The sequence below is a fragment of the Hemitrygon akajei genome, chromosome 13 (assembly GCF_048418815.1).
Source record: "Hemitrygon akajei chromosome 13, sHemAka1.3, whole genome shotgun sequence".
In the NCBI taxonomy this organism is placed as follows: Eukaryota; Metazoa; Chordata; class Chondrichthyes; order Myliobatiformes; family Dasyatidae; genus Hemitrygon; species Hemitrygon akajei.
The window spans coordinates 13,011,234-13,034,848 of NC_133136.1; the positions used below are offsets into that span (position 1 = coordinate 13,011,234).

General features: G+C 44.6%; 1 protein-coding gene across 3 annotated transcripts in view; it reads left to right on the forward strand.

Annotated features, from left to right (window-relative positions):
• The first annotated feature begins 14,275 nt into the window (after positions 1-14,275).
• nedd4l (NEDD4 like E3 ubiquitin protein ligase) overlaps positions 14,276-23,615 on the forward strand; it is a 418,746-nt gene continuing 409,406 nt past the window's right edge. For 2 of the 3 annotated variants that reach the window (XM_073064157.1, XM_073064163.1), the window contains exon 1: positions 14,940-15,038. In XM_073064157.1, coding sequence (XP_072920258.1) covers positions 14,946-15,038 — 93 coding nt within the window. In that variant the 5' untranslated portion in view covers positions 14,940-14,945. Of the gene's footprint in view, positions 14,619-14,939; positions 15,039-23,615 lie in introns of those variants that run through there. The other variant, XM_073064158.1, reaches the window with a different exon arrangement.

Here is a 23,615-nt window from a genome sequence, read left to right on the forward strand (position 1 = left end):
AGTGGATGGGTAGGGTGATGGGACAGGGGCTAGTTTTGCTGTTGCTGTTTTGTCATTTTGTTCTGTCGTTTTTGTTGTTGTCTCGTTTTGTAATTTTTGTTGTTGTTGTTGTTGTTACTTGTGTTGTTCTGCTGAATATTGTGGGCACGCGATGTTGGCACTGGAATGTGAGGTGACACTGGCCCAGACACATCCTTAGGTTATCGAAAGTTAACGCAAATGGCGCATTTCACTGTATGTTTTGATGCACACATGACAATTAAATCTGAATCTGAAAACGTATTTGAAGAATTTCCCAGTTTATTGAAGAGTGAAACAGTCATGATTATTGCTTTATGATTGCTACAGTTTCTCATATATTTTGATACATATTTTCTCTTTAGCAATTAATTGCCACATTTTGTACAAGATAATACTCATCGTAATGTTATTTTTATACTTTCTTACACACAGACTGACTTTGCTTCCTGGTGTTTTGAATTATCAATATTCCTTTCTACTGTGCCTGCATCCTTTGGTCCAATCAGAGCTAACCCATGTGTCCATAACAATTTCACATGTTCCTTTGTGAATATCAGGTATTGCAATACTTAACTCCCGACATTTGTCAACAAGCAAACATGGCTCTCTAATGGCTATTAAATTAACTGCGTTTATCTCTTCCTGTGTCATTACTTTCAAATTTCAAAGTTCAAATTAAATATATTATCAATGTACATTTATATCACCTTATATAACCCCGAGATTCATTTTCTTGTGGGCATACTTATTGAATCCATAATAGAATAATAAACATTACAGAGTCAATGAAAGACCAGACCAACTTGGGCATTCAACCAGTGTGACAATAAACTCTGTCAGTACAAAAGAAAGAAATAATAATAACAACAACAACTAAATAAGCAATAAATATTGAGAATATGAGATGAAGAGTCCTTGAAATTGAGTCCATTGGTTGTGGGAACAGTTCAGTGTTGGTGTGAGTGAAGTTGAGTGAAATTATCCCCATTGTTTCAAGAGCCTGCTGGTTGAGAGAAGGGTAGGAACTGTTCCTGAACCTGGTGGTGTCGGTCCTGAGCCTCCTGTACCTTCTTCCTGATGGCAGCAGTGAGTTTGTGGAGGTTGTTAAAATTATGGCAAGCAATCTGATACAACTACTTCAGTTTTAACCTTTCCTTGTTTTTTCTTCTGTTTGATGTTGTTTAATGTTACTGGGAGATTGCCCATCACTTAGACCAGGGTTCCCAACCTAGGGTCCACAGACCCCTCAATTAATGGTAGGGGTTCACAGCATAAAAAAGGTTGGGAACTACTGCCTTAGATAGATTAGGAGTATGGGCAAAGATGTAGTTGATGTAATATAGTGTATGGTCATGCACTTTATTGAAGGAATAAAGGAGTGGACTATTTTCTAAACGGTGAGCAAATTCAGAAATGGGAGGCACATGGGGACTTGGCAGTCCTAATGCTGGATTCCCTAAAGGTTAACCTGCAGATTATGTTGGTGGTAAGGAAGGCAAACGCAATGTTAACATTCATTTTGAGAGGACTAGAATATAAAAGCAAGGATGTGATACTGTTTTATAAGGCCACACTTGGTACATCGTGAGCAGTTCTGGGCACTTTATCTAAGAAAAGATGTGCTGCCATTGGAGAGGATCCAGCGGAGGTTTATGAGAATGATTCCATGAATTGAAAGGGTTAATGTATGAGGAGGTTTTGATGGCTTTGGACCTGTACTCACTGGAGTTTAGAAGAATGGGGGGGCGGCGGTTGGAATCTCTTTGAAACTTATCAAATATTGAAATGTCTGGATAGAGTGGACTTGGAAAGGATATTTCTTATTGTAGGGAAGATGATGACTAGAGGGCACATCTTCAAAATACATAGACTTCCCTTTAGAACGGAGATGAGGAGGAATTTCTTTAGCTAGAGCGTGCTGAATCTGTGGTATTCATTGCCGCAATTGGCTCTGAAAGTGGTCTCGTTTGCTGCTAATAAAATTGATGCACCATCAGTAACTCTCGGAGACGGGAGGTGAACAATAGGCTTTTATTAGCAGCAAACGAGACCACTACATCCTGGAAACTGAGGGAGGAGCAGTGCCTCCAATCGCCTTTATACAGGGCTCTGTGGGAGGAGCCACAGGAGCAGTCAGCAGAGGGACGTGTCCATACAGGTATACACATAGTTTACCACATTCACTCCGCTTTTGTTTTAAAAGAGAGTCCCTACGGGGCGAAGTTTCTTACAAGTATATTTACAGGTTAAGTCTATCAGGCGGTTGAGTCTGTCGCTGCGATCTACGTAGCACTGGTGGTGATTGCACCAGTGACAGTGGTTGTGCTGGCTCCGGCCTGACTTGAGGTGCCAGCCCGTTTGGCATCAGTAATCCCTCATGCGTGTGTGTGGCGCCTGGTATGGGAGTGTCGTGAGAAGTCTGTGTAGGGCTTGGTGTGCGCGGTGTCTCGTGGGTATATACATCGGTGGGTACGGGGTTCATAGTCACCGTGGAGTGTCCAGGGTAGGGATCTGGTGCTCCTGTGGGCGCCAGATTGCGGACAGAGACCGTGTCCTCCCGCCCATCAGGTAAGACCACGTAGGCATACTGGGGGTTCGCATGTAGAAGGTGAACCCTCTCGACCAGCGGGGAGTATTTATTGCTCCTCACATGTTTCCGGAGCAGCACTGGCCCTGGGGACGTCAGCCAAGCCAGTAGGGTGGTCCCAGTGGCAGACTTCCTGGGAAAAGAAAATAGGTGCTCATGAGGGGTGGCATTGGTGGATGTGCATAACAGGGAGCAGATGGAGTGGAGTGCCTTGGGGAGGACCTCCTGCCAGTGAGAGACCAGCAATCCCTTTGACCTAAGGGCTAAGAGTGTGGCCTTCCACACTGTGGCATTCTCCATCTCCACCTGTCCATTTCCCCGGGGATTATAGCTCGTGGTCCTACTAGTAGCAATACCCCTAGCCAGCAGGTACTGGCGCAGCTCGTCACTCATAAACGAGGACCCTCTATCACCGTGGATATATCCGAACAGAGTGAAGAGCTGGCGCAGGGCTTTTATGACGGATGTGGCAGTGGTATCGGGGTAGGGGATGGCAAAGGGGAACCACGAGTACTCGTCGATTATGTTGAGAAAGTAGACATTGCGGTCGGTGGAGGGAAGGGGGCCCTTAAAGTCGACACTCAGTCACTCAAAGGGGCGGGTGGCCTTGATAAGTTGTGCCTTTTCAGGACGGTAGAAGTGCGGTTTGCACTCAGCACAGACTTGACAGTCCCTGGTCATCGTCCTGATGTCCTCAAGGGAGTAAGGCAGGTTCCGGGCTTTCACGAAATGGTAAAATCGGGTGACCCCTGGGTGGCAAAGATCTGCATGGAGGGCATATAGCTGGTCGAGCTGTGCGCTGGCACACGCTCCCCGGGATAGGGCATCAGGGGGCTCATTGAGCCTTCCAGGCCGGTACAGGGTGTCATAGTTGTAGGTGGAGAGTTCTATTCTTCACCTCAAAATTTTATCATTTTTGATTTTGCCCTGCTGTTGGTTGCTGAACATAAACGCAACTGAGCGCTGGTCAGTCAGCAAGGTGAACCTTTTGCCGGCGAGATCTTGCCTCCAGTGCCTAATAGCATCCACTATGGCCTGGGCTTCTTTCTCCACCGCGGAGTGCCGAATTTCAGGGCCTTGAAGGGTACGAGATTAGAATGCTACTGGCTTTCCTGCCTGATTGAGGGTAGCAGCCAGCGCAAAGTCGGAGGCTCTCTACTTGGAAGGGAATGGTCTCATCCACCGCATGCATCGTTGCTTTGGCAATGTCCCCTTTAATGCGGCTGAAGGCCGCGCAGGCCTCGGCTGAGAGGGGAAATGCGGTGGACTTGACCAGGGGGCGGGCCTTGTCTGTGTAGTGAGGGACCCATTGGGCGTAATAGGAAAAGAAGCCCAGGCACCGTCTGAGGGCTCTGAGGGTGGTGGGAAGAGGGAGTTCCAACAGGGGCGCATATGGTCGGGGTCAGGGCCAATGACCCCGTTCTCCACGACATACCCAAGGATAGCAAGTCGGGTGGTTCCGAATACACACTTGTCCCTGTTATAGGTGGGGTTAAGAGCTTTGGCCGCTTGGAAAAATCATTGGAGGTTGGTGTCGTGATCCTGCCAGTCGTGACCGCAGATGGTGATGTTATCCAGATATGGAAATATGGCCTTCAATTGGCACTGGTCCACCATCCGGTCCATTTCCCTCTGGAAGACAGAGACACCATTCGTGACACCGAAGGGGACGCGCAAGAAGTGATAGATCCTGCCGCCCACCTCGAAGGCGGTGTAGGGGCGGTCCTCTGGGCGGATGGGGAGCTGGTGATAAGTGGATTTCAGGTCTGTGGTCGAGTACACTTTGTACTGAGCTATCCGATTGACCATATCCGCGATGCGGGGTAGGGGGTACGCGTCAAGCTGCGTGAATCTATTGATGGTCTGGCTATAGTCCATGACCATCCTATTTTTCTGCCCGGTCCAAACAATGACCACCTGGGCCCTCCAAGGGCTTGTGCTTGGCTCAATGATCCCCTCCCTGAGCAACCGTTGCACCTCCGACTGAATGAAGGTCCTGTCCCCCATGCTGTACCTCCTGCTTTTAGTTGCCACAGGTTTACAGTCGGGGGACAGGTTGGCGAACAGCGATGGGGGAGGGATCTTGAGGGTGGAGAGGCTGCAAGTGGTGTCAGTAGCGCAGCTGTCGGCATGGTGTTGGGTGGGATGTGCGGGTCGGTGTGTGTGTGTGGTCAGTAGCAGGGTATGTGACGAAGTCCCACAAAACTGAGGATTTCTGACAGTGATTGGTGGGAGGGGCCCGTCATACTCCATTGTCACACTTTTCAGGTGGCTCTGGAAGTCGAACCCCAATAACACAGGGGCACAAGTTGAGGCATGACCAGTAACGCAAAGTTCCAATATTCTGTGCGCTGCACCACCAATGTCACCACACACCCCCCCCCCCCCCGCCCGGATGTCTGTGGAATGCGATCCAGAAGCCATGGTGACCTTCTGGCTTACCGGCTGTGTCACGAGTCCGCAGCGTTGCACTGTGTCCGGGTGAATAAAACTTTCAGTGCTGCCCGTGTCAAACAGGCAGCTAGTCCTGTGCCCCTCCACCAGGATGTCCATCATTGACCTGGCGAGCTGGTATGGAGCACTTTGGTCGAGGGTCACGGAGGCCAGAGTTGTATCGCCGTCTAGGTGCCTGGTAAGCACCCGTGGGTCAGGGGCGGGGCAAGGTGGCGCTGACAAAGATGGCCACCCCCATGCCTCGCACGAGGTGGGCAGGCAAGATGGCTGCCCCCATGCCTCGCACGCAGCGCTGCTTGACCCCGCTTGTGGTTTGGACTTACAGGCCTTGGCGAAGTGGCCCTTCTTCCTGCAGCTGGAGCAGATATTTTCTCGGGCCGGGCAGCGCTTTCGGGGGTGCTTTTCGAGTCTGCAGAAGTAACACTGCGCGGACTTGCGACTGGCAGCAACCGTGGTCGATACGCCGGCGGGTTGCGGGAACTTCACGGATTTGCAACTGGCAGCAGCCGAGGTTGATTTGCCGGTGGGTTGCGGGGTCTGTAGCGTCCACTGGGCTGGCGGGAGATCGCGCGCCTGGACAGTGTCAGCGTTGTGCAGAGCGGCCTCTAGCATGTCGGCCAGCTCGATCGCCGAATGTAAGGTAAGATCGGCGTGTTCCAGCAGCTGCTGGCACACGTACACTGACCTGATCCCCGTAACGAAGGCGTCTCTTACTAGCAGCTCCGCATGCTGCTCCGCCATCAGTCCCCTGCAGTCACAGGCCCGCACGAGTGTCTGTAGGGCCCGGACAAACTCAGCACTCAACTCTCCGGCCCGCTGCCGCCGTGTCTTGCGTAGACGGTATTCACCGGCCGCAGCTATTGTCTTTTGAGGGAGTCCAGTGCCCCTTGGTAGGTCGGCAGGTCGCTGATCAGGGAGACTGACTGACCCTGGAGAGGAGAATTTTGTGCATCGTTGCAGGCTCGGTCACACGAATCTCTTCCAGGTACGATTGGAAGCATGCAAGCCAGAGTTCAAAAGCGATGCCGGCTTCCGGAGATTGAGGGTCAATATCCAATCTGTCGGGTCGTAAAATGCTCTCCATGTTTTAAAATTGCTGCTAATAAAATAAAGTGTACTTTTAAAGTGGAAGTTGACAGTTACTTGATTAGTAAGGACATCAAAGGTTATGGGGAGACGGCAAGAGAATGGAGTTGAGAAGGATAATGAGTCAGCCATGAAAGAACGGCGGAGCAGACTTGATGGACCGATTGGCACAATTCTGCTCCTATGTGTTATGCTCCTTCTGTTTTCATTCATTTGATTTTGTTTACTTTTGTGTTTGGATTTTCTGTCCCTTCCTGTCTCACGCTGCTCCTTTACAGTTGGCATTTTACCCCCACACCCTTCATTTTATTAACGCTCTGATGTCAAATACAGGCTCAAACTTAAAGAGTTCCTTGTGATTTTGTGCTGCACGTTCGCGGTGTTACTACAGGCTCCTACTGGAGAGTGGTTTCAGCTGTGGGCAGGTGTTGTTTAATAGCGCAGTTGCTGATTGTTTTTGTCATTGCAGATTGTGAACCATGAACTGCTGAATCTGGAAATTTTCTGTAAAAACTTGTGGGATACTCAGCAAAGCAGGAAACATTTAAAGAAGAAAAGCAGGATTACATAATCTTTCTTTCTTTAGAGATACAGTTTGGAGCAGACCTAACAATCTGCAACACCCATTTGACCCACCACCGATTTAACCCTAGCCTAATCACAGGACAATTTGCCTTACTGCCCATTGCGCCACTGGCATTTAGGGAAGTAATGAAGGTCATCCATCTCTGCCTGTCCATACCGTTCCTCACAGATATAGGATTCTTCATTGCTGTTTCCATGACAATTTTTCTTTGACCACTCAGGGTTGTTAGCCCTGAGCTAAACCCCCAAATCTGGAGAACTGGTGGACCTCTCTTAGACTGGCCTCTACCCTTTGAGCTCTTTGGCATGGCTGACCCTACCAAGAGTCAAAGGACAAGGTCCTGACTCCAACCAACACATTTGGAGGCACGCAAGTCTCCAAATCCTCTGACAAGGTTGTGGTCCACTTGGAGGAGGACAACTTACAATGACCAATTAACCTACTAACCAGTATGTCTTTGGATGTAGCGGGAGTCTGGAGCGTGTGGAGGAAGCCCAAATGCTCATGGAAAGGTGTGAAAGTATCTTTCAGACAGCATTTTAATTGAATTCCTAACTCCTACGCCCTAAGCTGTAATAGCGTAATAGGCAATAGACAATAGGTGCAGGAGTAGGCCCTTTGAGCCAGTGCCTCGATTCACTGTGATCATGGCTGAACATTCACAATCAGTACCCCATTCCTGCCTTCTCCCCATATCGCTTGACTCCACTATCTTTAAGAGCTCTATCTAAATCTTTCTTGAAAGCATCCAGAGAATTGGCCTCCACTGCCTTCTGAGGCAGAGCATTCCATAGATCCACAACTCTCTGGGTGAAAAAGTTTTTCCTGATCTCCGTTCTAAATGGCCTACCCCTTATTCTTAAACTGTGGCCTTTGGTTCTGGACTCCCCCAATATCGGGAACATGTTTCCTGCCTCCAGTGTGTCCAATCCCTTAATAATCTTATATGTTTGAAGTATAGCATTATATATAGCATTGAAGTAACTGTTATGCTACCATGGAGCCCTGCTGATTAGGAACAAACATTAAATTAGTTTCTTTCTCATCAAGACGTACAGGATGGATATAGGTGCTCTGGCCCAACATGTATGTGATAACTACAAGACACTGTACCTACCTGTTCTAATGATATTTACAAACACTTGTACAGTAAACATCTAGGCCTTTGGGATTCAAGTGCTCATACAACACAGAACATTACAGTACAGTACAGGCCCTTTTGCTCCTGACGTGCTGAGATATTAATTTACTCTAATATTAATCTGACTCAACCATGGGCTCTACAGAATGAGTTCAGCAATTGTGCTCCTGAGTGTGTATATTCCAGTCAATTAGTGTTTCATGGTGGTGGTGTTTAACTCCCATCCTTTCATTTCAGTCTTGTTGAATCTTGACCAAAATCAACACTGCCTACTTATCGTTGTCCTGGTTCTGGGAAAGAAGACTACTGTTTAGACTGAAGGAATGGTATTTATTTAGTATAAAGCTACTATAGTAGAGCCACTGTGTCAGCATTTGAAGGTTAGCTAACAGCTGGTTTGAAAGTTTTAGTTAAAGGCCAGTTGGACTAGCATTTATTGTTTTTCCTTTATAAGTGCATAGTTTCTATTAAAGTCAATGAACCGTTGATCCACTTCAGTGTCTCTTTCTCAGCACTTGGGTCACACCTCGTGTCACAACCTAACCCTTCCTTCCTACAGAGCCTTCCATTTCTCTTTCCTCCACGTGCCTATCTAAGAGTCTCTAAAATGTCCCTGATGTGTCTTCCTCTACCATCAATTTGTTTGCAGTTTTAATTTGGGAGGAGAGTGGCCACCCATTAAATGTAATTGTCTATTTTGTTCAGTGAATTCATCTGAGTGACCTATTTGCGAGCTCACGTGACTTCCTGGGAGAAAGCAAACTATCCGAGTGTGTGTATCAGTCTTGAAAAGAAACAAATACACATGGTTGCCTTTAAGTTTCGATTGGACGCTTGATTTACAGAACATCTGCTTCTGATCATTCCACCTGAGAAATATATAGGAGTAGTATCCTGACTGTTTTTTTGTTTTTGTTATTTTTAAAGTTCAATAAATTTCAATACTTTGTTATAGATCATAGAAATACAAAATGCCTGCATGAAAATGAATTCCAAGGTTGCTTCTGGTAACATAGGCCCTCACTGGCGTCTTTATTTGGTACACCTGCACACCTGCTCGTTAATGCAAATACCTAATCAGACAATCATGTGGCAGAATCTCAATGCATAAAAGCATGCAGACATGGTCAAGAGGTTCAGTTGTTGTTCAGACCAAACATCAGAATGGGGATGGGGGAAAATGTGATCGAAGTGCCTTTGGGCATGGAATGATAGTTGGTGTGTGGTTTGAGTAGCTCAGGAACTGCTGATCCGGGATTTTCACACACAACAATCTCTAGAGTTTACAGAGAATGGAGTGAAAACCAAAAAAAGAAATCAAGTGAGTTGAAATTCTGTGGGTGAGACGTTTTGTTAATGAGAGAAGTCAGATGCAAATGGCCTGACTGGTTCAACCTGACAGGTAGGTGACAGTAACTCAAGTAAACATGCATTACAACCGTGGTGTGCTGAAGGGTATCTCTGAATACACAACACACCTAAATCTGAGAATACATACACGACGCTGGAAGAACTCAACAGGTCAGGCAGCATCTGTGAGAAAAGAGTAGCCAACGTTTCGGGCCAAGACCCTTCATCAGAGGAATGGGGGGAGGAAGAGAGGGCCGAAGCCCAGTAATAGAGATAGGGGAGGGGGAAGGGCTAGAGGCGCCAGGTGGAGAACCAATCAGAGGAAGGGATAAGAGGGGAGGGGATAAGCATGAAAGAACTGTAGAGATAAAGGAGCAGAAAGTTGAAAGGGGAGAGGGGAAGGGGGAGGGGGAGGGAATTACCGGAAATTGGAGAATTGGAGAATTCAATGTTCATACCACCAGGCTTGGTTTCCCTTCTGGCGTCATCAAAGATGCCCTCACCCACATCTCCTCCACTTCCTGCACTTCAGCCCTTAACCCATCCTCCCGTCACCACAACAGGGACAGGGCTCCCCTTGTCCTCACCTATCACCCCACCAGCCTCCGGATCCAGCATATTATCCTCCGCAACTTCCGCCACCTTCAACAGGACCCCACCACCCAGCACATCTTTCCCTCCCTACCCCTCTCAGCTTTTCGCAGGGATCGTTCCCTCCGCGACTACCTGGTCCACACGTCCCACCCCACAGAACTCCCACCCAGCACTTATCCCTGTAAGCGCAAATGCTACACCTGTCCCCACACCTCCCCCCTTACCACCATTCCGGGCCCCAGACAGTCCTTCCAGGTGAGGCAACACTTCACCTGTGAGTCTGCTGGAGTCATCTATTGCATCCGGTGCTCCCGGTGCGGCCTCCTCTACATCGGCGAGACCTGACATAGATTGGGGGACCGCTTCGTCGAGCACCTCCGCTCCATCCGTCACAATAGACAGGACCTCCCGGTTGCCACCCACTTCAACTCTACCTCTCGTTCCCATCTAGATATGTCCATACATGGCCTCCTCTACTGCCATGATGAGGCCAACCTCAGGTTGGAGGAGCAACACCTCATCTACTGTCTGGGTAGCCTCCAGCCTGGTGGTATGAACATTGAATTCTCCAATTTCCAGTAATTCCCTCCCCCTCCCATTCCCCCTATCCCAGGTCCCTCTCTGCCCCTCTCCCCTTTCAACTTTCTGCTCCTTTATCTCTACAGTTCTTTCATGCTTATCCCCTCCCCCCTTTATCCTTCCTCTGATTGGTTCTCCACCCTGGCACCTCTAGCCCTTCCCCCTTCCCTATCTCTATTACTGGGCTTCAGCCCTCTCTTCCCCCCCCCATTCCTGATGAAGGGTCTCGGCCCGAAACGTTGGCTACTCTTTTCTCATGGATGCTGCCTGACCTGCTGAGTTCTTCCAGCGTCGTGTACGGATTCTTTGATACACAGCATCTGCAGTTGTATTTTTGTGTTTTGACACCTAAATCTGAAGTGGATGGGATACAGCTGCAGAAGACCACAGACATACAATCAGTGGCCACTTTATTAGGTACAGAGGGTACCGAATAAAGTGGCCACTGAGTGTACTTACTTTATTTAGACATGTTACGGATTCAGCAACAATAAATATCTAAGTGAGGCAGGGTTTTTAATAACAAATAAAACATTTATTAAACACTGGAAAACAATCCCCCAAAAGTAAACAAATAACTAACGTAACCGGAAATCAGCAGCTGTGCGGCAGCTTAAACAGTTCCTAAAGGAATAAAGCGAAAACAGTTCTTAAAGCGATGTTGCAAAAACAGTTCTTCAAAGTAGTACTTCAAAAGTTCAAAATGCTTACAGTCCATTAAAGGAGAGACTTTTTAGACGATTTAAATTCTCTTTCACGTCGTGTTGTTGCGGTTCCCAGTTGAACTATACTTTTCCCGGAGAATTTACGAAGATGAAAATTAAACAGCTTAAAGGCACTGACCTTTTCTTTACAAAACTGTACCCGACCCTTTCTGCTATTATTTGCAGGGGTTAACACGGGCACAGCCAACGAATTCCTTCTGAATGAGGATCAAACAAGGTCGAACCTGTTTCACCGTCGAAATTGACTTTCCTCGATCTTTTAGCTCCCGAACTCCGATCTTCACTCTCCACTGATTTTTAATTGGCAGTATTATAAAGAAACTGCCGGCAATGACCTTTTAAACTTTAGGCATTAAATAAAACTCAACCTTTCAACCAAACTGCGTCATAATATTGGACCACGCAGTGGCATGGAGTCAAAATGGCAAATCCAGCCACGAACTGCCCCTCCTCACAGGGAGGGGTCCTCCTTTTATACCCTGTTAAAAAAAACCTGTCACATGACCTCTACTGGCGGGAAAATGATGTCACTCCATCATCACAAGACCACTACCTTAGGTCCAGCATCTTCAACACCACTGTCACGTGACAAGTACAAGATACCCAGGGGTACGTAACAGACATAACACTGTAACAGGCCGTTCCGTCCCAATGAGCCAGCGCTGCCCAATTACATCCATGTGACCAATTAACCTACTAACCGGTACCTCTTTGGGATATGGGAGGAAGCCAGGCAGCGAAAGGAAACCCACACGGTCATGGGGAAAACATAGAAACTCCTTGCACAGTGGCAGAATGGAGCCCAGGTTGCTGGTGTTGTAATAGTGTTACTCTAAGCACTGCACTACCTGGCTTGTTAACAAATTTACTTTGACATTTTCAGTCGGCTTTGATGGACAGTGGAAATAAAAAACGTATGTCAGGTGGTGTGATAGTGAATATAGTGATATAGAAAACGTTACATAACACCTGAATAAAGTTATTTGTTTTTTGGATCCCAGTTGGCTTGTAAATTGTCACGCATAACAAGAGTTGCATTGATAGATAGATAGATAGATAGATACTTTATTCATCCCCATGGGGAAATTCAACTTTTTTTCCAATGTCCCATACACTTGTTGTAGCAAAACTAATTACATACAATACTTAACTCAGTAAAAAATATGATATGCATCTAAATCACTATCTCAAAAGCATTAATAATAGCTTTTAAAAAGTTCTTAAGTCCTGGCGGTAGAATTGTAAAGCCTAATGGCATTGGGGAGTATTGACCTCTTCATCCTGTCTGAGGAGCATTGTATCGATAGTAACCTGTCGCTGAAACTGCTTCTCTGTCTCTGGATGGTGCTATGTAGAGGATGTTCAGAGTTATCCATAATTGACCGTAGCCTACTCAGCGCCCTTCGCTCAGCTACCAATGTTAAACTCTCCAGTACTTTGCCTACGACAGAGCCCGCCTTCCTTACCAGCTTATTAAGACGTGAGGCGTCCCTCTTCTTAATGCTTCCTCCCCAACACGCCACCACAAAGAAGAGGGCGCTCTCCACAACTGACCTATAGAACATCTTCAGCATCTCACTACAGACATTGAATGACGCCAACCTTCTTAGGAAGTACAGTCGACTCTGTGCCTTCCTGCACAAGGCATCTGTGTTGGCAGTGCAGTCTAGCTTCTCGTCTAACTGTACTCCCAGATACTTGTAGTCTTTGCATAGTCTTTGTTCCGATAGTAACATGGCATCTTTACCCCTCACCCGACAGGATTTCACACTGAAAGTAGGGATCAAACTTCATCTACTGCTTTTTTATTAGCAAAAAAAAACTGAGCATGGACTGACTGATTCTGGGGGGGGGGAAAGGTCGAAATATTCTGCATTCAATTGGATTTGAGTCCGTTTCGGTTTGGAGGGAGAGTGGCCCTCCACTGGAATGCAATTGTGCTATTGTGTTCAGGGAACTTACCCGAGTGACTCATTTCTGAGCTCACATGACCATATGGGAGGAAGTGAACTATCCGAGTGTGTGTTTCAGTCTTCAAAAGAAACAGATACACACAGTTGTCTTTAATTTTTTTTTCGATTGGACACTTGTTTTATGGAACATCTGCTTCTGATCATTCCACTTGACAAATATATGGGTACAGTATCCTGACACTCGATTTCAGTTCCTGATATTTTAAAAGTGATTAAAGCCCAATAAATGTTATATCTTGTTATAGATCATAAAACACAAATCGCAGTCCTGATGAAGTGTCTCGGCCCGAAAGGTCGACTGCATATCCCCCTCCATAGCTGCTGCCTGACCTGCCGAGATCCTCCAGCATATTTTTTTTGTGTACAGTATATTGCTCTGGATTTCCAGCCTATGCAGAATATCTTGTGCTTGTAGATAATTTTTAAAAAATCGTTTTAAATTCATTACGAGGAGATTTCCAATGTCTTTTTTACAGCTGGAAAATCATGTTGTTCCTAACAACATGTGACTCGTTCGCAGGTAAGAGTCACTGAAATCCTACGGAACCTCAGGACAGTAAAGCAACTGGGGGAAAAAGGAATTAAATGCAGAGCGAAGGTAATGCATTCATTTTTAGAAATCATTTTTGCGCAATCCTCGAGTTCAACCCAGATCCGTGACCAGACTGAGAATGCTAGACTAGGCAACAAGATTAAGTAACCAATATAGCTATTCACTCCTAGGCATTCAAATACATATTTTTAAAACATATCTAATATGCTTCTGTTACATCGGATCCGAAGTAACACCCATTTCGTTTTCCTGTACACTAGAGTATTGAATAATGACAATAAAAATCTTGAATCATTAGAGGGTTCACTTCGAATTAATTTCAAAGATACAAATGAACTAGATGCTGGGCAGACTGAGGATCGCACAGTTCTATTGAATGCTTTTTTGATGAATGGAAGCCCTCGACTCGCCTCCGCACGTCCACACGTTGAACAGGGGAGGCGGTGTTTCTTTAACACCGGGGACAGCCTCACCCCATCTGACAGCCCGCAGCGTGAACTATGGAACCTCCAGTCAACCGAACTTGCCGACGGTCCTTCCACCTCGGCCCCGCCTCCCCGTGGCTGCCTGCCGGCCAAGGGGTGGTTGATTGGGCACCTGGAGCCGCCAATCAAACACTGAGCTCGGTTGCGGGACGAGGTGGGGGTGCGGACATAACAATGTATCGAGCGCGCATGTCCTGCGCTTCTGTGGACGGGCTTTAGAGGCAGCGAATTGTTGCCTGATATCTGAAAGGGCAAATTGATTGTTGCTCCTTTTCCGCGGCGTTGCTTTGTGCAGGGCGAGAGGGATTACATCGGAGTATTTATTTTTGTGAGCAGGTATTTTCCCCCCGAAGCCCGTCCTACGAGTGAGTGAGTGAGTGTGTGTGTGTGTGTCTGAGCGACTTCTCAACCCTCCTGCCTCTTCATCCGCTTTGGATCTATGGCGGCGCAGTTGGATACAATTTATGGACTTTCCGATGATGAAGTGAGTACTATTTATTTTTATTCCCCCCCCCTACTGTTGATATTTCTGAATATAGCGTCAAACTGCTGCAGAGTTTACCCAGCGTGTGATGAAAGTCACCCGTGGAAACGCAGGCAGCAGCCCGTGGACCTGTGCCTTTCTGCTACTCTATCAGTTCTGAAACGCTGCCTTTTGTTGGGGAAATTAATGTGGCTTTGGGCTTCTCAGAATAATGTAAATTGTTGATGCTGCAGGCGGAAATACCGCTTTATTTTAAAATTTCTGTTTCCTATTGCGGTTTGCCAAAAGTTGCGGAGTGGGGCAGATGTCAGTGGTGGGGTTGAAGTTATGAACTCGATGGGGAACTGCTGTCTGTTTCTTTTATTGCTCGCATCCATTCTGCCTGTTGTCCTTTTGAGTGGATCTATCAGGGTAAAGCAGGTAAACGGTTTTCGTCTCGAATCCTTTCGAGAATACAGTTAGTTTTGACTGTCATTCCGAAATGCTGTGTATATTAGTAGACAAAGACGAATGGACGAAGCCTAATGTTAGCTAAGTAGCACGGTTCCCCCCATTTTATGCTTTGAATCAATAGTTATCTAAGTCCGTTAGTCGATTTTTAGCAGGGCTATCGTTGTATTTTCACTTTAGGTAATATTGGATCGACGGGTTTAAAATATTTACTCCGTTCCATATTCATGGACCGGTGTATCTTTGAGTTGCATTCGCACAGAGAGAGAGAGAGAGGCTAATTCTAGATCTTATTTAGAAGTAGACAATTGCAGTTGCATGCTGTTTTGTGGAAACACCAACCTTGAGTTAATTGTGTTATCAATAATTAGGACAACCCTTCTGAGTAGAAACGCAACGTGTACGACGCTTACTACTGAGGAATGATATCGCTCGTGTATGGTTTCACATTGTTTATGGTACGCACCAGCAGTACAAATAATGCATCGTGCAGCTATGAGGTGCAATATATTTTAAAAGACAGTTTATAAATGTTGATATTTGATGCTGACTTACTCTCAGTGGGAATTCGAGGGCTCAGAACTGAGACAGCTGGGGATATGTCAGTCAGTGAATGAACATGGGATTTGAGCGATATTGAAGAGCAGAGTTAGGAATGTGGCATTTCTGGAGGATTGGCAGGGAGCAGGAGAGGCCTTGTAAGGAGATGAAGATAAATTTGAACTCAAAGTCAGCATGGATTCCAATAATTGTAATTCTGTGCTGTCTTGGCTAAGATTGAGAACAAACAGGATTGAATCTTGTACTTCGAATTTTGTGTTGCGATGCATTATATGTAGTTACCAGTAGGAGAGTATTACTGATTATGTTTTTCAAATCTGCATTGCAAAGGTTGCAGGTGACTGTATATGTCATGGGCCTTCTTAGTGCCAGCTGAATTCAGATTCTGTCTTTTGAAGTAATAATAATAATAATAGTAGTTATTTATAGAACATTTTTCATACAGAGGATGTAATTCAAAGTGCTTTACAATGGGATGAAGAGCAAATGTGAAAATAAAATGAATAATAAAGATAAATGTGAAAATAGACAAAAAGATGTAAGTTAAAAGCAAGTTTAAATAAATAGGGCTTGAGCTGGCATTTAAAAGGGTCAACAGAGTCTGCATCCCATTTAGCTTTAGGTATTGAATTCCACAGTTTGAGAGCATAGTTCAAAAAAAAAGCTGACCTGCTAATTATCTTTTGAGGGAGATTGTTTACATTGAAGAGACCTGTGGAGTAAGACCTGAGAGCTCAAGCAGGATTACAAAATGAAATGGATCCTATGGTGTACTCTGGTCCCAGACCATTAAGAGCTTTAAAAACAAGCAATAGAACTTTTAAAATCAATTCTGGAAGATACAGGAACCAGTGCAGTTTGGTTACCATTCACTTCAATGTTCAAATGTTTCCAGAAATTAAAGGGTGAACATATGATCGCTTGATGACTGTGGACCTGTACTCACTAGAATTTAGAAGAATGGGGAGTTTGGGAGGGGGGGGGGGAATTTATTGAAACCTACGAAATGTTGAAAGGCCTCCATAGAACGGACCTGAAGAGGATATTTCCAATGGTGGGATAATCTAGGATCGGGGGGGGGGGGGGGCACACCTACGTAGCATAAGGATGTCCGTTTAGAACAGAGATGAGGAATTTAGTTAGCCAGGTGGTGGTGAATCTGTGGAATTCGTTGCCACAGACAATTGTGGAGGACAAGGAGAAGTCGTTGGGTATATTTAAAGTGGAGGTTGATAGGTTCGTGATTGGTAAAGGCATCAAAGGTTACAGGGAGAAGTCAGAAAAAAATTGGTTTGAGTGGGATAATAAATTGGCCATGATTGAGTGTCAGAGCAGACTGGACGGGCTGAATGACCTAATTATGCTCCTTTGTCTTCTGGTGTTCAGGGTAGTGGGCGGTATCATTGCATCTTATTTTGTTTGACCCAACTTCAGTAATTGAGATGTTTATCTTTGTGGTGTTGTGTTCTGCAAGGAACAATGAAAATACTTGCTTTATTTGCAACTTAATCTATTTGGTACCTTACAATATTTAATTTATGCATTTTACTTTGTTTTATTTATGCCTAATTAATTGGTAGATTTAACTAAATTATTGTGTGTTATGTGTACCGTGGTACTTTACACCCTGGTTTGGAGAAACATTGTCTCGTTTAATGGTATATATGTATATAGTTAAATGATAATGAACTTGCCTAGACTTTACTTGGATTAGCTGATCTTTAAGATGCTTGCTTAGTTGAGTTGTATATTTAAGGACAAGTATAGTATTGGGCAACTTTTAATGGTTACTCGTCCTGAATTGCTTTGAGAGGGTCACAGGGCTCTTCAAATTGCTTCAGTACTTGGATATTGCTGCTGTTACCAATGCTCAAATGTTCAGGCATTCACAAAGAATTGGAGAATCGGGTTTAATATCACCGGCATATGTCGTGAAATTTGTAAACTTAGTGCCTGCAATACAATGCAGTACATGATAATATAGAAAACAAAGTAAATCAATTACAGTAAGTATACATATATGTATTAAATGGTTAAATTAAAAATAGTGCAGAAACAGAAATGATATTTAAATAAAAGTGAGGTAGTGAATTTTCCATCTGTCCAACATTCGCTGCCATAGGATGTACTGTAGCATTAGGACAAGGACTGTTAGGATGGGGAACAGCTTCTTCCTTCCGGCCATGACTACTGAACTCTTAGCCATCACCCATCATGTGTGAAGCACCAGTTGCTTTATACTGTTTAACTTTTTGACTTATGTTCACATTATTATTTGTAAAGTTATTTTTGGTAATATTAATTTGTGTGTTGTTTGAGAGTTACATGTACTGTAGATGCGCAAATCAGATAGTGTGGAGTAACAGCAAAATAACAAAGATCAGTTTTAAATTTCCTAAACAGAAACCTGCTGACGGACTCCTCCTAGCGCTCTTCCACAGCAAGCAGGATTTCCTAGCGGCCAATGACTTTAATTCCAATTCACTTACCCATTCCAACATGTTAGTCCACGGCCTCCTCTACTGCCAGGATGAGGCCACTTTCAGATGAGAAGAGGAACATGGGTAACCTCCAACTGGATGGCATAAACTACTTCTGGTATCCCCCCCCCCTTCCCTTTTCTTCCATTTCCATCTCTTGTCTCATCTCTTTTCCTTACTTGCCTATCACCAACCCTGGTACCCCTACTTCTTCCCGTTCTCCCATGGTCCACTCTCCTCTCGTATCAGGTTCCTTCTTCTTCGGCCCTTTACCTTTTCTACCTATCCCTTCACTTCTTCTCTTCCCCCCCCCCCCCCCACTTAACTTCCCCCTCACCTGGCTTCACCTATCACCTTCTAGCTTGTACTCCCCCCTTCCCCTTTATTCCCAGTCCCTATGAAGGATCTTGCCCCAAAATGCCGATTGTTTATTCCTCTCCATAGACGTTGCCTGATGTGCTGAGTTCCTCCAGCATTTTGTGTGTGTAACTGCTACTGTGCTAGCTGACCAAGATTGACTCCACTTTAACGTTTAAAAAAAAAAAATCTCATCCTCATTTTTGAATCCTTCTGTTATCTTGCCCTCCAAATGCCAAATTTCTCTATTTTGTCCTGTCTGGCTCTCCTGATCATCTCTGAATTCAAGCTCTCCACCATTAGTGCCACATCTTCAGCAATTAGTCTTAAAATTCGAAGTTGTATCTTAAACACCAGAGATGCTGGAAATCCAGAGCAACATGCACAAAATGCTGGAGGAACTCGGCAGGTCAAGCAGCATCTATGGAGGGAAATAAGGAGTTGATGTTTCTGCACAAGTTCCTTCAGCAGGAAGGGTGAAAAAGCAGGAATAAGAAGGTGGGGTGAGGGGGAGGGGTACGTTAGGAGGTGATAGGTGAGGGGGAAGGTAGGTGGGCAGGAGAGAGGATGAAGTGAGAAGCTGGGAGGTGAAAGGGAAAAGGTAAAGGGCATAAAAAGAAGGAAACGGATTGAAGAGATGTATGGACCATGGGAGAAGGGGAAGGGGGAGGGGCACCACAGGGAGGATGAGTCTTGACCCGAAATGGTGGCTCTTTATTCCTTCACAAATTACATCTTAAAATCTGCCTGCCTTTCCACCCCCTTTTGCCTTCAAGATTGCACATTATTGCCAGTAATGTGCCTATTGGTCTGATGCTGGGTCAGATCTTGTTTAGTAAGCTTTTGTGAAGTAACACAGGATTTATTAAAGGAATACATATAAAGGAATGAAATACCTGGTCTTTTTTTTTCCTCAGTAGAAAAAGGACGTTTTGACAGATGAGGAACCAAGATAGTTTGTGGATCATTTTTGCCCTTCATACTAATGATGATCACACAGTTGTATCAATAATAGCATGAAAGAATCTCTGTGATAGGTTCACTTTTTATATAAGTAAAACTATATCTTAAGGAGAATTAACAGCACTTCGCGCTTGTCCAGAAAATATAGGTAGAACCATATAGTTGCTTGAAGTAGAATTCTATACAGAAGAGCAGAATTAGGCCATTCAGCCCATTGTCTGCTCTGCCATTCTTTCATGGCTGATTTATTATCCCTTTCAATCCCATTCTCCTGCCTTCTCCCCATAATCTTTGACACCCGTTCTCATCAAAAACCTGTCAACCTCTGCTTTAAATATACCCAATGACTTGGCCTCCATGGCTGTTGGTGACAATGAATTCCACATAACTCAACACCCTTTGGCTAACAAAATTCCTCCTGATCTCTGCTGTAAAGGGACATCCTTGTACTTCGAGGCTATCTCTGCATTCTGGTCCTAGGCCTCCCCACTATAGGAACCATCTTCTCTGTGTCCATTCTATATAGGCTTTTCAATACTGGACAGGTTTCACTGAGAATCCCCACATACCTCTGAAGAAAGGTAATATTTTTTATTGCCTAGTAACTGCTAGATTTCTGAAATAATTACAAATTGGTCTGTCACCATTTAACGAGAATTTATTTTAAATATTCAAGGTGTCCTTTTTGCTATAGAAGAAGATCGGTCGTCTTTACTGAGTAATGCTCTACTGAAGCAGCCGTGTGGACTTTTCAGCTTTGAGTCTCTGGCCTGGCACTTGTGAAAAAGTTTTGGCGTACAGTATAATGATTCTTGCTGGGACGAGAATGTATGGGCAAAATTGGAAGTACAATAAACAGATCAAGCGCACTGAAAGCATCAATGAAAAGCAAAACAAAAATGCCAACCAAGCATGGGTAAGTGCCTGCAATTACCTGCAGTAAACCAGGAGGCAAGGTGATGTATACATGGATTTTCAAGCCCAAAGAGGGCTAGTAACATCATAGACTATCAAACACTCCTCTTGGACTATCAACCATGAGAAAATAAGTGGATTCTGGAAGTCCAAAGCAACACACACAAGATGCTGGAGGAACTCAGCAGGCCAGGCAGCATCGATGGAGAAGAATAAACAGTCAACGTTTCGGGCCGAGACCCTTCATCAGGACCACATGGTGACAGATCAATTTGCAATTATTTCAGAAAATCTAGCAATTACTGAGCGATTTATTTTTTAAAAAATCACCCTGCTTCCACCACTTCTATTGGCAGCTCATTCCACACTCTCAGCACTCTGAGTGAAGAAAGTGCTTCAGAACAAGAGACATAGATAAAGCCAACACTTTTTTCCTCAAGGCAGCAATATAATATGAGAGGGCATAATTTTAGTGATTGGAGGAAAATATGGGGGAGGAATGTCAGAGGCAAGTTTTTATTTTACAGAGCGTGATAAGTGCACGGAACAGTGGCAGCAGCAGAGGAAAATACGTTAGTGACATCTAAGAAACTCTTAGATAGCCACACGGAGGAAAGAAAAATGGAGAGTTATGTGTGTGTCTTATAGCAGAGGTTGCCAGCCTGGGGTCCATGGACCCCTTGGCTATTGGCAAGGTTCCATGGCATAAAAAAAGGTTGAGAACTGCTGTCTAAGAGTGTGTAAAATGGTTGTTCTCTGTTCTAAATGTTTGCCTAACATCAGGGGTAGGGGAAATGCTCAGATCTATAGTGAAAAGAATAACAGGTTAGGTCAGTGTATGGATTAAGTTTATGAAAGGAAAACCATGTTTGACTGATCTGTTGGATTTCTTTGTAGATGTAGTGGTATCTGCAGTGTGTTTGGATTTTCAGTAGAGTTTTGTTAGGGTCCCACACAGGAGGTCTGTCAATCAGGTTGGAGCCCACAGAATTGGAAATCACATACTGATGTGGATTGAGAGCTGGTCATTAGACAAAAGCAAAGACTGGATTAACCAGATCCTTCTCAGATCTGCTCATGGGGTATCAAGGGGATATGTGTTTGAGCCGTCATGTGTAACCTACTCTCAGTGGGTTTGGGGGCAGGGTAAGTTTGTAAAGAGTCTTTAGGAAGATAAAATCAAGCTGAGAGAATTGGCAAGAAAATGGAATATAATGTGGAAAAATGTTAAGTTATCTGTCCACAAAGCACAAAAGCAGAGTATTTTTAAATGATGAGATTTGGGAAATATTTAACAGTACCCCACTGTCCTTTACACAACTCGCTGGAAACAAGCTCGAAAAGAGCAGGAATAAGCCCTTAAGGCTGCTCTTCCATTAAGTATGGGTCATGGACAATCTGCCACACGTCTTCACCTTTCCCCTGCCGGTTCCCTAGAGGCCTCAATTCACTGATCTTTCAAAAAGGAAAAGAAATCTCTTTAAGCAATTCCAGTGATTCTGTTTCCACTAGGGTAGAGAATTCCAGAGATTCCCCACCCTCTGTGGGATGAAGTTGCCAAGCTCAGCACAGTTTGTCATAACATCTCAGTTATGAACATAATAATGTCCCCTTGTTTGAGATCTTCCCCGAGTGAAAGCATCTTGATATTTGCTAAGGACAACCATGGTCATGGACACATCACATAGTGATGATAATTGAAGACCCAGACGTTCTCTCTTTTCCATGCTTATATCAAGTTGAAGATACAAAAGCCTGAAAACATCTACCACTAGTCTTGTGGACAGCTTCTATTGCACTGCTATCAGACCCTTGCATCGATCTCTTGTACAATAAGTTCGACTCTTGACGTCACAATCTTCATCATGATCTTGCACTTTTATCATCTACCCGCAGTGCACTTTTTTGATGGCTTTTACACTTTATTCTGCATTGTTATTGTTTTATCTTGTTCTACCTCAATGCACTGGGTAATGATTTGAGCTGTATGAACAATATGCAGGACAAGCTTTTTTCTGTACCTTGGTACATGTGACAGTAATGAACCAATACCAATGCTTTATCCACCCATGATAGGACAACTCTTATCATCCCAGGATTTATCCTGATGTATCTCTTCTACTGGTATATCCAAGTAAGTGGATGAAAAGTGCCCCCAGCACTCTCTCATCCCTGTACAATTATAACAATACCTCCTCTGTTTCCGACATTCAGCCTTCTTGCAGTAAAGGCCAATCTGCTGTTTGAGAAATCAGTAGACACTGGAAATCTGAAACACATTTTGCAGCTGCAACGCATGTCTGCCTGCCCTCATGTAAGGTCACAAATCTGAAGCCTTAACTATTTTTATTTCCACAAATGTAGCCTCGGAATCACAATCAGGTTTGTTATCACTCTCTTCTCTGGCAAAAAATTTGTTGTTCTTGGAAGCAACACGGTATAAAGACAAAAAACTACTATAAGCTATAAAATAAATAATGCAGAAATAGCAATAATGAGGTAGTCTTCATGATGAATGTTGTCTTGCTGAGTTCTGTATTTTTTTGATTTGTTTCCAATATTTACTATTCCTCCTGATCACTTGCTGCCTGTTAATTTTTAAGACCATAAGATATAAGAGCAGAATTAGGCCATTAGACCCATCAAGTCTGCTCTACCAGTCCATCACAGCTGATCCAATTTTCCTGTCAGTCCCAATTTTTTGCCCTTCCGCATATCCCTTCATGCTCTGACCAATCAAGAATCTATCAACTTCTGCCTTAAATCTACATAAAGACTCGGCCTCCACAGGTGCCTGTGGCAATGAATTCCACAGATTCACCACTCTCGGGCTGAAGAAATTCCTCCTCACCTCCATTCTGAAAGGATGCTCCTCTTTTCTGAGGCTGTGTCCTTTGGTCTTAGACTCTCCCACCATAGGAAACGTCCTCTCCACATCCACTCTATAACAGCCTTTCACCATTTGATAGGTTTCAGTGAGGTTACCTTTTTTTCTTCTGAATTCAGGTGAATACAAGCCCAGAGCCATCATACACTCTTCATATGATAAGCCATTCAATTTTTTTTTGCCATTTGCAAAAAGATTGCTCTGTACTTTACGCTAGATTCCTTTTACTGCAGTGCATGACCTTTCCCTTTCTCATATTAAACTCTACGCTCAGTGGCCACTTTACTAGGTACCTTCTGTACCTAATAAAATGGCCAATGAGTGTACATTCGTGGTCTTCTGCTTTAGTAGCCCATCATCTTCAAGGTTCAACATATTGTACAT